This window comes from Pleurodeles waltl, chromosome 9 (assembly GCF_031143425.1).
Source record: "Pleurodeles waltl isolate 20211129_DDA chromosome 9, aPleWal1.hap1.20221129, whole genome shotgun sequence".
NCBI classification, from domain to species: domain Eukaryota; kingdom Metazoa; phylum Chordata; class Amphibia; order Caudata; family Salamandridae; genus Pleurodeles; species Pleurodeles waltl.
Window position 1 is genome coordinate 1,085,685,989 of NC_090448.1, and position 15,660 is coordinate 1,085,701,648.

Sequence of the window (15,660 nt, forward strand, 5' to 3'; positions counted from 1 at the left end):
GAACAGTAATTTCTCATGCAAACAAGATGAAGAGAAAACTAAGCGGGATTTCTCTAATTCCCTGCCTTGTTGTGAATGGCTCAATTCTTTTAAATTAGCTGCCAGACAATGACACCCAGTGGCAGCCAGCTTTATTAGTCAAAACAGCCGTAAGAGTGCTCCTGATACATGGGCAAGCTTACATAAGCACATGAGAAGAGGCGATCTTACCCGACCAGGCCTGAGAGTGGTCCTGAACTATGTTGCAGCTGCTGGTAAGAGTATTGGGGCCAAGTAGGTGGGGGGCTTAACACTTGCTGACTGTAGCACATGAGTGCCAAAATTAATCTAATACCTTCTCGTTGTGCTCCTCGCTACAGACTAATAAGTGCCGCTAGTACCTTCTCCAATCCTTACTTAATTTGCTTTTAGCTCGTCATGATCACAGGTTTAAGAAAACTGGACACTAGGTTAGTGCCCTTCCATTTCTGGTGCTTTGCAGCAGTTTTAAGATCTTCTTAGCGTTTCTTGTTGCTCAAGTGGGTGTAATTGCTGATATTTATATGTTACCCTTGTCTTCATTGCTTGATTTTGCTCAGGAGAAAGTGCCACTCATACTCATTGAATGTCATTCATAAGTACACTGAAATTTTTGAAATGTCACACATAGGCTGTCTGAAACCTTGGCAGCTATGGCTGTAGTAGGAAGCGATTAAAACCAGACTATTCATACGATGTTCTGCCGGGGAGAGCATAGCTGTGGGAGCGCCCAAGCAATGTGACGGGCATCGGCCTCGGATACGACCGGATTTGAAGTGTCCTGCATTCTTACTTGTTTTGAGGTGAAACTGAGTGCTCTGAAGCAACAGTAACACTTCATGAGGCACTTTTAATACCAAAATCAATCAGTAAGCATGTATTCAATGGTATTACAGATCTTAACAATTCGATGTTTTGTGTGCTTCTTTATAGGATTGTTGCATTGTGATGTCATCTACAGTGTGTTATAAATAGTGCCCATTAGAAGCATGCTGGCAGCAGGTGGACCCAACGTAAAAGTTGTGTGACCTTTGTTTTTAGGTCGAGCCTGGGCAGCGCACATGTTGTAATCTACTCATGCCCATCACTTTCATTTGTTCCTTGGCCTGCCTTTCAAAATTCCCTTGATTTCGTAGGTAAATGTTTTATGCTTGTCCCACCTTGAGGCTGCTTTGTTACCACCTTGGAGACTGACCCTGTTACGTGGATTATTGCACGATCGGCCACATACCTTAGTGTGACTGTACTACTTTTTCTATTGCCTCTCTGCTTCGCGCTCCTTGTCCATATGTTGTTTCTTCCTCTTCCTTATTGTTGGGCATGCCGCAGTTTCTTTGTGGTGTCTGCGCCCAAAGGCTGCAAGCTGGAGGGGAGTTCTTTTTTATTTTATTTTATTTTTTAAGCTTCATATAGCGTGAACTCAATTGGAGGAGCGCTTTACATGAGTACCGCTTAGGTTTGTGAAGTTGCATATAGCGCAAACTCGATCAGAGGAGCACTTTACATGAGTACTGCTTATATACAAGTTTAGCAGTTGAAGAATATTCAAACTGGCGCATTTTAAACAATAAAAATATGGAAATCTTCAACGCAGCTCTCTGGCACAACAGGAGAGCCAATATTACAGTATTCACTGCACTCGGGAAAGTCGCCCTATAATGCTTTGCCAAGCATTTCTTTTACAAAACATGTTGGCCCATAAGTCAGCCTGTAGTGGTCCTACAACAATGGGACCACCACCAAACCATTCAACATGGCACACTCTTTCCGCCTAGGTCATCTTTGGGTCCCCATACTAGGTCGGGGGGACCCAAAAATAGTAATCTCTCCCACCATTCAGTGTCTCTAAGCTCTCTCATCCATGGAACTTTTGTTTTACAGCTGGGAGTAGTTTGTGTTTTAAGGGGCTTGTTTGTAATATTATTGCAGTAGGCTTGAAAATGTATACGGCACTACCCTCTCGAGGCTAAATATATGGTTGCACTGCATTACTTTTTGCCATTCTCTTTTCATGTGGTTATGTCCTCTAGGGGCTGACTACATGGTTACATGACCATATTTCTTAGAAATGCTATTTTTATTGTGGTGTCCTCTAGGGGCTGTTCTGAGCATTACAGTCAAGATACTACAATATTCGCAGCACTCAGAAACTTGCCCCATAATCCTTTGCAGGGCATTCCTTTTACAAAACATGTTTTGCCCTTAACTCACTGTGTTGTGGTCCTAGGGCAATGGGACCACCATCAAAATGTTCAGCACAACACCCTCTTTCTGTCTAGGCCATCTCTGGTTCTCCACACTAGGTGGGTGGAGGGGGCAAATGAATAACCCCTCCCACAAATTCAGTGTCTATTTAAGTTCTCTCATTACTGGAACATTTGTTTTACAGCTGGAAGTAGTTTGTGTTCAAGGGCCTTGTTTGTAATATTATTCTAGATGGCCTACTAGGCCTGAAAATGTCTATTGCACTACGCCCTTTAGGGGCTAAATATATGGTTACACTGCATTACTGAAAATGCAATTTTTATTGTGGAGCCCTGTAGGGGCTGATCTGAACATTACAGTCAAGATACTATAATATTCGCAGCACTCGGAAACTCGCCCCATAATGTTTTGTAGGGTATTTCTTTTACAAAACATTTAGCCCATAACTCACCATGTGATGGCCCTAGGACAATGGGACCACCATCAACACGATCAGCACGATGTACTCTTTCTGCCTAGGTCATCTCTGGGTCCCCACATTAGGCTGGAGGGGACCCCAAAATAATAATATAAATATAATAAATGGCAATATTGTAATTTGTTGCTGTAGATAGAGGAAGAAGGTAAATGGAAGTGCTTTAGTTATATGCAGGGCCACTGGAATTATGTGACTGAGAGAACCAAAGTATTCGGCAGGGTTGACCAATTTATGTGTGAAAAAAAGTCAGTTATGCATTTACAACACCGATAGCTGTAACTCAAGCAAATGTGAGACCTACTGCACTGCAAATCCTTGTTTTATTATGTTAAGCTGACATCTTGTGGCAGTGTCTGCAGCATCATTGTTGAATAGACGTCTCCTTCACTCCGCTGGCTGGTGCAATATCATGTCAAATATACGTGAATGTCATAAATAGGCCCCGTTAGAAGCATTTTGGTTCCAGCATGATCTAAACGTAGCAAAACATGTATAACCTCTGGATTTTGATGTTACACTGACATCCAGTGGCACTGTATGCAATAGCCTGTGTGGATTTTTTGATTATTGCACACATACTTTATGTCCAGAACAATGTTGCTTTCTTTCAGTTACCGGGATGATCCTGTCCACCATAAACAGTCACATAAAATCCTCATTGGACGAGCCCGAATCATATGCGTTTTAGATTATGTAATTTGCATGCGCCAAATACTGATTTGCTGGAGTAAAGTCCTGGATCCTTATACCAACACTCAGCAAACATTTATATCCGTATTTATTTACTCCTTTGAAGTACCTCTCCTGCCAGTGGCAGAAAAGAGGCCAATCTTGCCGGTCACCCATTAAATATTTGGAAATGCTACCATTTCACCTCTATTCATTTTTCATTGGTTATAGTAGTGGTCTATTATGTCACCAACAATATAAAAATATGCAGTCATGGCGCATGTTTCCCACCGTTAATTTGCAAGAGTTTTAAAACCTGCAAAGGAACGTGGAATGCAAGAAAGACAAAATATATCACTTCAGCGTCTACTGGTGAATCTTAGAGATCGAAGGTGGAGAGAGGGGGTCTGGTGCACGGTAGACCACACTAACACAGAATCCCACCTATGTTTTTATGCAGTTTAAGTTGCCGAGGACCGGCTAGGAGTTCAGCGTGTGTCTCCATTAGGCCTCGCTCGTTCTGTAGTCGCGCCATCCTACAGTTTCCACTTGCACACTCGAGTTATGGCTATCAAGATATAAACACTACTTCGGTGGGTGGGCAACATGTTATAACTAGGCCTAGGCGAAGTTCGCGGAGTCCGCCTGCAGAATTCTGCAGAGCTGAATAAAAACTCCATGGAATTTCGCGGAGGCGGAGTTCCGTGACCCACGGAGTCCTGAATGTGCCCCATCTCATAATCGCTAAGAGGGGTTGGACCTAGTTAGCCAGGCTCAACCCTGCTTAGCGCTTCCGAGATCAGGCGCATCCAGGAGGGCGTAGGCTGTGAATGATGCCGTTTCAGGCCTCTTGTGCCCAGGCCTGCCCTGTGTACAGACCACACGGGGCAGGCTGGTGCACAAGAGGCCTGAAACAGCAGCCTTCTTCTGTTGTCTATGGCCGTGACCTGAATTCAGACCTGGCCATAGGCAAAAAAAACTACCAGGCCTGCTGTGTACTGTGCTGCCCAGTGTGTGCAGTGCACACAGGACAGGACAGTGCACAAGGGGCCTGAAACGGCGGCTTTTGCTGCCTATGGCCCTGGCCTTAATTGAGGCAAGGGCCGTAGGCAGAAAAAGCTGCCGTTTCTGTCCTTGTTTGTGCACCAGTGTGCACAAACAACGGCAAAACAAAGAAAGAGACGAGGACTTACCTGGGTCTTCCAGGGGGTCCTCCTCTCCTCCTCGTCTCGCCTCTGCTCCCAGGCTCCGGTGCGTGCTGCAGCCCATTTATGGGCTGCACAGCGCAGGTGCAGACTGTCTGCGCTTGCACTGTGCAGCCCATAACTGGACTGCAGCGCACACCGGGTGAGCTCTGCTCTACTGCCGGGGCTAACGGAGTCCTAAAAACTCTGTTAGCTCCACCAGCGGAGCTACCCGCACACCCCTAGTTATAACATCACACCCACCCGTCCAGGGGCGTAGCTTGCTCACTAAGATTGGGGGAGGTCTTCAGATTTCCCAACAATAACGCTGGCATATCTTGAGAAAATACATTATACGGGAAGCAGGACATGTGGTCTGATTTCAATCCATTTCCATGGCACATTGGAGATTCTCAGAATCCTTGAATGCATACACTTAACAACACTATATCTGCACCTCTACAGTGCATAGATTCACACATGATTTTGTAAATAGGACAAATAATTTTTCCAACCACCATGCAACAACATAATGTTACCACCAGGTCACAGGTCACAGGCCAAAACCGGTCATAAAGGTGTGTGACATGGTAGAGGAAGATGCAAAAGTTTGTTGATTGAAACACCGGTAATTAAAAAATCTGCCTAATTGTTACCAGTCATGGCTAAGACTTGAAAAGCTGTTGCCCCAGCTGATACTTCTTGCTAGAACCGTTTGGAGATACATGGAGGAGACTAGCATGAAGATTATATTTTGTCTGTTTTTTCAAACAAGATTAGCAGATAGGTTGTCTTAAAATCCCCTAGAAGAAAATTCGAACATTTAATAACTTTTTAACTATGTTGTTGGTATTATTGTTGTGAGGGATGTGTTGTATTGTGCAGATTTTATGAAAGCAGGCTTTGTCCCAGGCACAGTATCGAGGAAGTGATGATAGCATTGCTGGGCGAGGGTGGACAAGGTGGACTTTTTTTGCTGTACCTGTCCGCCATCTTTGAAACAGTCAACCACAACATTTTGGCCAAATGCTTAAGGGCTGCCGGTCTGCTACATTCAGCATTAGATTTGTTCTGCTGCTGTCTGTCCGATAGCACTCAGCTGGTCTTCCTTTCTCCATTTAGATGTCCAGAAACCACTCTGCGATGTGGCACACCACAAGGACTACCAATCTTTACATCCAGCCCCTGGGACTCTGATTCAGTCATTGTCTTTCAGATATCCTCTTATGCTGATGATCCTCTTCTGCTATTTAGGTTTGGTCAAGTTTCTATTAATAAAAAAAGTTAGCTGTGGAGAAAGAGCTTCATAGGGGTCATATGACATGTTGGTCAGAGGAACTTTGGCTTTTCTGACAAACAGACACTGTCTAGATCGTAGGTATTATTTTTTACCCTAACTTCACTTTTCGCTGGAAAGTGCGGCGGGTGTGGAATACTATTTTCTAAAGCTGCTGCGTAATACTAACTTTTTTACCACCTTCTTTACATTCCACAGCGTTAGCTGCAAGGGTTCCTTCCAGGCTAGATTACTGCCCCTCGGTCGTCCAGGCAGAACAGTCCATAAATTACAGAGATTTGACGACGGGCCTAGATCTCGTGTACTCATCCAACCCTACACTGGCTTCAGCTAAGGGAGCAAATTCAGCTTAAGCTTTCCTTACTGTTAAACTGTACATTTCTTTCGACTGTTATCACCCCATGGGACCCCAAGAGTTCTATCGGATCAGAAGGGCTATTTCTGCTGGAGGTGCCCCACTTTGAGAATGCTCTCCCCCTTATCCTCCAGGGAAGAACTTCAAAGACACCTGAATACATTCTTGTTCCGTTCATTCTCCATCAACGCCTTTTGCAGTTGTGGTACTCCTGGTGCCTTTTGCGTACAAGTGCATTACAGATATTATAGCAAGTCCTTGTTGGCTAACATTATTGATTATGGGTGGCATACCAAACACCAGGGCCCATGTGATGCAGATGAGAAGAGACTAACGCCAGATGATCTGTTGCGGCCACCACCAGGCTGCTGCCCCCCAGAGGCAGCCTGCCACATACAGCACAGACACAGGTGGACTTTCATTAACTCAAGAGTTTTCACAAAGCAACAAGCACCTTACACAATAGAAACAATACACAATTCTGTGCCTCACTTCTCACAGCATCCTCAACAATGGGGATCTTACGAGCTTTAGTGCAGAGAGAATGTAGGATTTTATTAAATACAATGAGGAGAGGCACACTGCACGCAACAACTCACTGCGTCTGTGGGAAAACCCAGACCTATGTGAAAGTGCACAAGTATCAGAGCCCAAAGCGCGAGGAGGCCATACCAGTGGCACAGGTGTAAAATTATATATAAGATTTATAAAGCGCACAGCTTCCCCAACAATGGGGAGTGCCCAACAGAAATTAAACAGAGAAGTTGAAATACATTGTAAGAGCCAGGAAAAAGAACTAGGTTGCAAATAGCCAAGTTTTTAGATGTTTCCTAAATCTAAGATGCTTCTGCATGTTCCTTAGGTATGAGGGCAGACTAATGGGCCCAGGCCCTACATATTACACATATCGAGATTGGTAGCAGCCTCTCTGAGGTGATCTCACTGCTCTCTATGCTGACTCATTCCTCTACCCCCCTTTTCTTCTCCACCAGAGGAGGCTCATGCACCCTCCAGAACTCGCCACTCTACTTCTTAATGATTTCATTCATAGTTCTAATTTCTGCCCAAGTGAAAATGGAGTGCTATGGGTGCAATGAGTATTTAGAAACCAGACCTCCACTTCAAAGCATACAAGACTTTCTGCGGAATGTTATCATAATTTTGTGCTTTCAGTAGCTCTTTCCGCCTCAGCCCCCTGCAGTGTAATAACCCAGCAAGGTAGTCCTTCCCTGGAAAGCGGTGTCCTCCTTCCCAATGTATGGCTTTATCATTGCAAATGCGGTATTCTCGCTAGCACCCAGGAAGCAGGCTTTCCCTTATTTGAATACATTATATTATTGGATTTATAATTCCGCAGGTATAGCAGTGCTTAATTTGTAAATAAAAAGGTGCCCGTGCCCAAAGCCCTCCTCTTAAAAACGCGGCTGTTGCAATTAAATGTGTGATCACGGAATACTGAGGCAGCGTAATCCTGAAGCCATCCCGGGCCTCTTCAGTACATATAAACCCACTCCCTGCCACTTCAGCTCACTCTTAAAGCTTTCTTGTTTCTCCCATTGTGACGCTTTTTCGTTTTTCCCTTCCTCCGTCTTTCCCATATGTGTCTTTTGCTCTCAGCAAATGCTTGAGGCAGAAGAGCTAGCCCCGGCCCTCAAAAATAAGTGCCGGTGCTCAGCACTGGAAACAACAAGCACAAATTAAGCACTGAGGTATAGTCAATGATAGCATTTGGATTCTGGAACCAGACTGCATATGAGCCCTAGTGTACGGAAAAGAACTGTGATTGATCAACCACAATCAACACTGTTTTTAGCCTAAATAAAGGCTGCCTTACATTTTCTCACTTGCAGCACACACTACTGTGTAAAAGAAATGGGTACAAAATCTTTGAGTCCGAATAAAATAATGCAGAAAAGAGTTTTCTCTGAAAGCGGGGAGAAAGATGCCGCGTCTTTATATGTAATAGTGAGATAACGGGGACAGCTAGTAAGGACGGAGTGGCCACAGGCAGCAAGTACTGGGGAAATACAGGAGCAGCCAGGGCAGGAGAGGGAGGCCCCGGTGGTCTGTGTAGGAGGGTAAGGGAGCGCGCTGGCTGATACAGGATGGAGTGAAGAGAGGGAGCTGGATTCAGAAGGATACCTGTGGATTCAGCAGATAGTGAAGGGACGGAGACCTACATTGCAGGGGGAGGGATGGAGCGGCGGTCAGTGCAGTAGGGGTGCATTAAGAAGCAGACAGCATCTGTGGAAGAGAGAAGACCGCTTGTATAGAAGGGAGGGGCAGAGGTATCCAGAACAAGAGGGGAATGATATAGAAACAAGCCCTAGCCCTTGTTAAAAACGCTGTCAAAATGTCATTATCATTCTAGTTTTGTAGCACAAACTTGGCCAAAGGATGTACAGCGTTTTACAGCAGAACTCGATTAGTTCCTTTTTGTTTTTAGAAACCGGGAGATTAAGTGATTTACTCAGAATCGTAGGACGTTGAGCCAAAGTCAGGATTTGAGTCTAGATCCCACGGTTGCAAAGTCAACAGCAGTAGCCACCAGAGCTCCCTAATGTGCAATGCACAGTTTACAAATTACCCTAAAACTTGGAAATTTAGAAGGGACATGTTTAGAGGCAGCAGGAACAGGAAGGAAGGTAGGATGCAGAGTTAGCCATCACAGAACAGGCTGCTGTAGGGTCAATATAGCAGCCAGTGTAAAACAGTGAGTTACTGAGGCAGTGAATATGGAGGCATGGCAAAATATTTAAAATTAGAAAGACGAATACATAGGGCATAACGATGACAAAATATGTACATACTAGCCTGAAAACAACCAGTCTGAATAAGAAAGCGCATAATCTGTTTTCACAGTATAACATATTGCCAGGGGACACTACTGAACCAAGTCCAGAAATCCCAGTTAGCTGATATCAAACTGCACAGGTTGTGGAGACCTTCAAGAAATTCTAGAGTTCCCTGCCATAATTCCTGTCAGGAAAGTTCACCCAGGGGTGAGGCAGGTTGCTGTTTCAGAAAGTAATAGTCAAAATCTTTTTCAGATGTCACAAATGGGTTTCTCAAAACTGAGCAGGACTCAGGGAGACTCCATTCACACAAAGTGTGGTAAGAAATGTGAGGTATGTGGCCCTTGAGAGGAGGGGCGCTTAGCCTCCTGCACTCTGACTGGCTGACATTTGGTTCTTTTCAAATGATGTGGATAGGCCAACAAATTGGACTCTTTAATATACTAAAGCTTAGCTTTGGTACTGTTTATTTATATGATACAGTGTGCAGCCGGCCTCGATGACTGGGATGATTCAAGCACAAATGTTTAAATTTACTCCCACACAAATGTTGCCAGCTAATATCTGGTAGAATTTGTGCAATGAAAAAAACGCAATCTTCTGAATTTTGCAGCTCGTCATGGGGTAAAGCATACAGTATTTCTGTATTCTCTCCATTCTAAGATGCAGAACTTGGAAAGTGGTTTAGTACTGTGCCCTATGATATTAGTATTACCAGGTACTGTATTACCACCCCATAAAATTGGCCACTCGTAATGAGGCCCTTGGCGTACAAGAATCCCTGTACTGTGGACTGCGCCCACATCTCAAGGATACAAAAGGTAGAAATGGACTACACAAATGCACGTAGAGGAACATTAGTTAAATGTCTTACATTTCCTGGTGGTGAATTTTCCATGTGTTTAGATTAATGTATTTTATTTTGTCATTGCAGCTACGAGATGATGTGCAGATGCTGGCAATCGGATCCCAAAAACCGGCCAAATTTCACGACACTAAAAAGACAGTTGGAAGCGATTTGGGGAAGGCTGTCCCTTCTGTCAGCCAGCCAGGATGAGTTGTACATCAACATTGGGGAGGGTCTGGATGCCTCTGGAGATGATCCTCCCTTTGCGGACCAGGATGAAGTAAGGGAAAGCGGGGCAGAAGCCTCAGCTAGTGCTGCTATCACTAGTGACTACCGGTACATCATGAACCCAGTGTGCCTTACCGAGGACGATGAAAGGCATTCCAGCACGCATGCAGGTGAAATCAGGAGCCTTTTACTTGAAGACGAAGAGGAGGACCAACTAGTGTTTGAAGAAGACAGTATTGTCATCGATATTTGAGGAAAGACCAGTTCCAGGGTTTATCATCCTCAATGAGAAAACGACTGCCGTTGTCATTGTAAGAGGAGGCCTACAGCAGGACCTGCATTCCAGTGGCCAACCATACTCATTCGCTACACAAAGTCAAGAGAGAAAACGTACTCTTTGAAGTTTAAGTTAAATGGCGCATCCTGGATTATTTACAGACTCTATAAACTCAATAAACTAAGAGTGTGACTTTTTTAACTTGTGGTGACAAATGGAATATTGCCATGAAAAACATGACGGTGCAAGTGTGCAATCTTCGGCAACACAAACTTTTTTATATAGTTCAAATGTAAAGACTGCTCTGAACAGAGGCCAGAAGATAGATTTTTGTGTTCTCTGTTTTCTTCCAGGTGTGAATGTTTGTGGCTCTCGAGAGTAAGGGGTGCCTACGTCATAATCAATTTGACATGCGATCTCCTCACATTTTTTTTTTGAGGGGCCCATTTTATGTGAATTAATGCTGTATTTCTGTTCCCGTTTTCGCAGACAGACAGGAATATATAACATGCTCATGCACACTAAATGCACAGAAAGATGTTTGACTCCTCCTATGTATGTTTCCCCAGATCCTCACATAACTGGCAACCCCAACACTACACTGCACATCAGATAACTCATCTCGTCACTTAAGAACTACCGTGTGAGGCATCCACTGCTTTCTGTTGAAGCTTACATGCTTCAAAAAATGTTTCTTTGGTGGGAGACTGTACCTGCTCTCTTCTTTAAAGGGGGAGGAGGGTTGTACAAGGCCCTGGTGGCATATTTGAGTTCTTCCTGAAAGATAGCTCCATTGCCAAGAACAGACATAAAGGAGCAACTTTTGCTTATCAGTACCTTGTCTGCTTGCTCCGTACAGTGACTAAGCAATGGACTAGTGGTCTTCCTGGCTTGTCCTACTCTGAAACAATAATGATAAAAGGAACATGAGTGGGGCGATTGGAAAGATGCACAGAGCTAAGAGATCGAAACACAAGCTAGAAAAATACGGGCTTCATAATAACTTAATGAAACTTCAGATGGGACAATAGTAGAACCAATCTTATGCAGTCGCTGTGCCATCAGAATGATGTACATGTTTAAGTGTATGTCGTTTGCTTATTTTATTGTGGTTTTTGCCTCACGGGGATTTTGCTTTAAATCTAGACCTGGTCTAGTCAGCCAATATCAGTTAATGAACATTTATTTTGGCTTTTCCTGATGATTCAATTCATGCTATCTATTAACCTGTGGCAACAAAAAGAAAGACAGAGATGTCAGTGATGACTTGTATGGATGGTGGTACCTGTCAACACGCCCTGTAACTGTTTCCCTCAGCGCATGAAATGTGTCCTCTCGAACACTTTAGCCGCCTGACAAGTCTTCAGATATTTTATGGTGCCCCAGGGTTACTTTTTAGCTAAGTTTAAAACTGTGTTTAACCACTGTTTAAAAACAAAACAGCTATTCGTGGTTCAAATGTACTTGAAGTCCCTAATACAAGCGTAGAATAACTAGAGCAGGACAGTAATGTAAACATGTGTTTTTAACAATTTTAATGATTTAGAGTGGAAACCCAGAAGAGCCTTTGATGACACTTCAGCAAAAGACAACAGGTCCCTAAAAGAGTATGTCATTGTAGAATATTCATAAAAATACCAGTGTTTTTTTTAAAGGTACACCACTACACAGCAAAGTCAACAATTGAAGTGCCTAAGCAACCCTAGACTTAAGCATATGTTGCCCTTCTCAAATTCTAGGAGGTCAAAATTTTACATTACATTAAAATAATGTACTCATTCAAGCACTATACTGATGACAAAAAAAAAACGAAACAAATGGGAGCTGCACAGAAATATAGGCTCTTACCCAAGCATTAACTAACCACAGTGAGACACAGCCAACCCCAAATTAGATGCATTTGTTTACACTCAGTCGATGTTGTCCCCTTAGGCCTGACAGTTCTGTTATTAGTATATAGACCCCTCTGAAAACGTTGTACAGTTCCAGGGACTGTTAACAGAGATTTAGATTCTCCTAGCACTCATTAGCTTCGATTTCCTTTTCCGCTCACCACAGTATATGGGCCACTGTCTTGTGCACCACTTCCGGTCAGCAGAATATGTGCCTGTCCCATGAGGCCTTCAGAGTGATGCATCTGCTCTTTAATAACCTCTCTGGCTTCAGAAGGCCTGGCTGTAACATCAGATTCTTACATGGTTGAGCAAAGCTCAATCCTTCAAACTGATCCCACAGGCCAAGTTGTAACACTAGTGGAATGTACTTACTTCTGTATCTTTTATTATGTTGTGAGATTGTGCCTCAGAGTTCCTATACAAAATGCACACACAGCAATTACCAGTGCTGATCCGTCTGGCTGGTACCACAAGATACCAGTAAGCCTTACCTGCTGGAACGAACAGATGCAGAAATAAACTCGGCCACATGTTCTTCATGTAACGAAACTTACTGTTGATGCATGCATTGCCCTGCTTCCTGTTGCCCCTGAAGTCACATTACAGAAATTAAAAATAACCCTGTGTTCTTGTCGCAGCTTTTGACATCAGACATGTTGCTACAGTGCCGTCAGCGCACCAGACAATCTTTGCCCAATACCCGAGACGCAGGACTTAAACGAATGCACTTGCAGTGCTACAGTGAAAATAAACATCATATTATTTAAGGAGTAAGGAGCATGCAAAAGGCTTTTCAAATAGTGAATCGAGTAGCCAACAATGTTACTTTCGCCTCAAAAAAGGCAGAACCTCTAATAGTTTTATTCACTACATACTAGTAAAAATCTGAAGAATTGGACCACTTTGCAGTGCAGCAATATAGCATCTTTCCAGCAGCGCCTTGAAGTACACGTTTGCAGCCTGCTCATTAGTATCACGGCGCTAGGCCTTTTCTAAGACTAATTTATCTTTTTACCTGCAAAGGAAATTTCATATTCAATAATGTGTTTGGAAATAGGCTAGAGTTTTCTCTTTGACCATTTGAGAATGGCCGAGTGTTCAAATTGAGGTTCAGCAACACGTATGTTGCAGTGGCAAAACCCTGAAAAAAACACAAAATAAAATGTTCGGTTATTAAAAAAAAACACTCCAGCATTCCACCTTTCATGCCTGGTGGACGATCAGTGTAATTAGTGGTTTTGTGCCATGCATTTCAACGTTTTTTGTGAACATGACCCAGTGGTGTCTTGGCACGTTTAATTTCTATTTTAAGTATATAGAGTGTTCCCATATTTACATTACCATTAAAGTTAAAAAACAGAGATACATTCTTTGTCGTGGAATGGTGCACCTGATTCTGGCATTGAAAAAGTTAATTAATGGCTATATTCTTTGTCGATGCAGGTTGTGTGCGTTCCATATGTGTGTGTGTGTAAATCAAGCCCTGCTTGATTTCCCACTCGAATGCACATTAAATTCACCTGTATGGCAGAATTTGTGCAGGGTGAATGGCAAGATCCATTAATTTTTAGAAAGTGGTACAAAGGTTCTGTTTATTTTCCCAAAACAAATAGTTCGATGCTAATAAGGTTCTCACTAAAAAGCTGCAGAAGTGTGAAATGCACATTCTCGCATAGTTAAAGAACACACATTTCTTCTACAATTGATTGGTCTATTACTGAACCTAAAGGAAACTCTGGCTTTCAGTCAATCTACTAAATGCTATGTTCTTGTTCCTAAACTCTATTTATGAATGCTTTCCCATTTATCAACTCCTTTTTCCATAATGTCACGCAGGGGGACAGGTTAGTGTCGGCGCAGGGCTTGCTATTAAAAACATCAATAATTTGAAATCAGATGTGCACATTCGCTTCTAGTAACCCCGCCTTACTCTTGTTAAAACATTCTAATAATGTTCAAGGACAGTAGTTTCAATGTGGAGACTGTTTCAGGATAAGAAACATGTCATTGGGTATGGATGCCCTTCTCATTTTAAGGAAGGCGTGTACAATGTTGTCGCAGAATGTTGCTAGGCATGGCCCTGTATAGTAGTGATTGACACCTTCACACATGCTTTCTGCTGAGGGTTAGAGAACAACAAGTCTGCAAAGCCCTTCATGGAGGCCAGCAATGGAGGAGGACATTGGTCATGCACTGTACTCCGTCAAGCACTTAAGAGCAATGTTAAATTAGAAAGTTAGCAGCAGGGAAAGTGGGCAGAGGAGAAGGGATCGAGTGAACTTCTCAGCCATTTCACGCTCTGATGTGCTACCCCAGGTGGGCATGACTTTAGAGAGTTATCAATGTTTGTCCTCACATGATTCTCCAAAAGGTTCAGTTCTTCAGAATGCGAAAGGCTGGGATAAGCCTCGTTCCTGAAGAACTGTTCCAAGTCCAAGATAAAGCAGGCCAACTAACAGTCCTATCTTATCCCATGTATCAAGTAGAGTATTTTATTTACTCATAAGTGCACTTAATAGTGCTCCTCACAAGCCCTCTTCATAAGCGAAATTAGCTATTTTGTCGGATGCACGAGGCAACACTCAGAGTTTCATCGTCCCATATAAGGTGTACTCTGTGGTTCTTTTCTGAATGGTTTTCAAACGAGGTGGCCTTGATCTCAGTTTCAAAGTGACCTTTACATGTTTCACCTTGACCGAGGTGAGCTTTACCAGCTGCTGACACTGCCTAGTTGACTACTGAACTCTGCATAATATTGTCTCATCCAGGAACTGTAATCCATCATCTGCTTTTGCCTTTCCCCGTGATAACAGATGCACTGTGTCTTTTGGCTATTCCGTGGGTAAGAGCGCTGAGAGCATTTTATTGAAAGTGGTTCAACAAGCGTTGGGCTCTTGGAGCTGATGGTGGCTGGGAGTTTCACTCGCATCAGTTTCTGCTCGGAATTTTTCATTCTCCTTTATGTGAATTTCGGTCTGTCTGCTGGGATCTGCACTAGAATGCCACAGTATTCAAGCCACGTTTACGGTCTTAACTGCTCTATGCTGTAAATAAAAATGAGTTTTGAAATGGAATACTTTTATGTAAATAAAAAACTATATTTTGTATTTTAGAGTCGAAAACGAATAAACTGCGCTCTTTTGGGGAAAAATCTTTTCTCTCCGCTTGTGTGTGTTGATGTCAGACTTTCAAAGAAACTACATCCATTTGTAACATTGAAAACCAAGTGAACAATTTACAGGAAATGCCGTGTTCTTGGTGCATTGTTTGTGTTTCATCTGTGACAAATTTTGTCGAAGCATGTATACTTAGTATCTTCCATATCCTCTTCAGGTGATGAAAACATCATAGGTTACTATTCCCTTCACTGAGAATGCATCTCTAAATAGAACAGGCCCACACTTAGAAAGTG

The 15,660-nt window shown here is 43.2% G+C and overlaps 1 protein-coding gene across 1 annotated transcript in view; it reads left to right on the forward strand.

The window, feature by feature from the left end:
• The window catches only part of TYRO3 (TYRO3 protein tyrosine kinase), a 364,403-nt gene extending 349,004 nt beyond the window's left edge, over positions 1-15,399 (forward strand). Inside the window, exon 19 of the mRNA XM_069208762.1 lies at positions 9,936-15,399. Within this exon, the coding sequence (XP_069064863.1) occupies positions 9,936-10,329 (394 nt within the window). The 3' untranslated portion in view covers positions 10,330-15,399. The remainder of the gene's footprint in view (positions 1-9,935) is intronic.
• Positions 15,400-15,660: the final 261 nt, after the last annotated feature.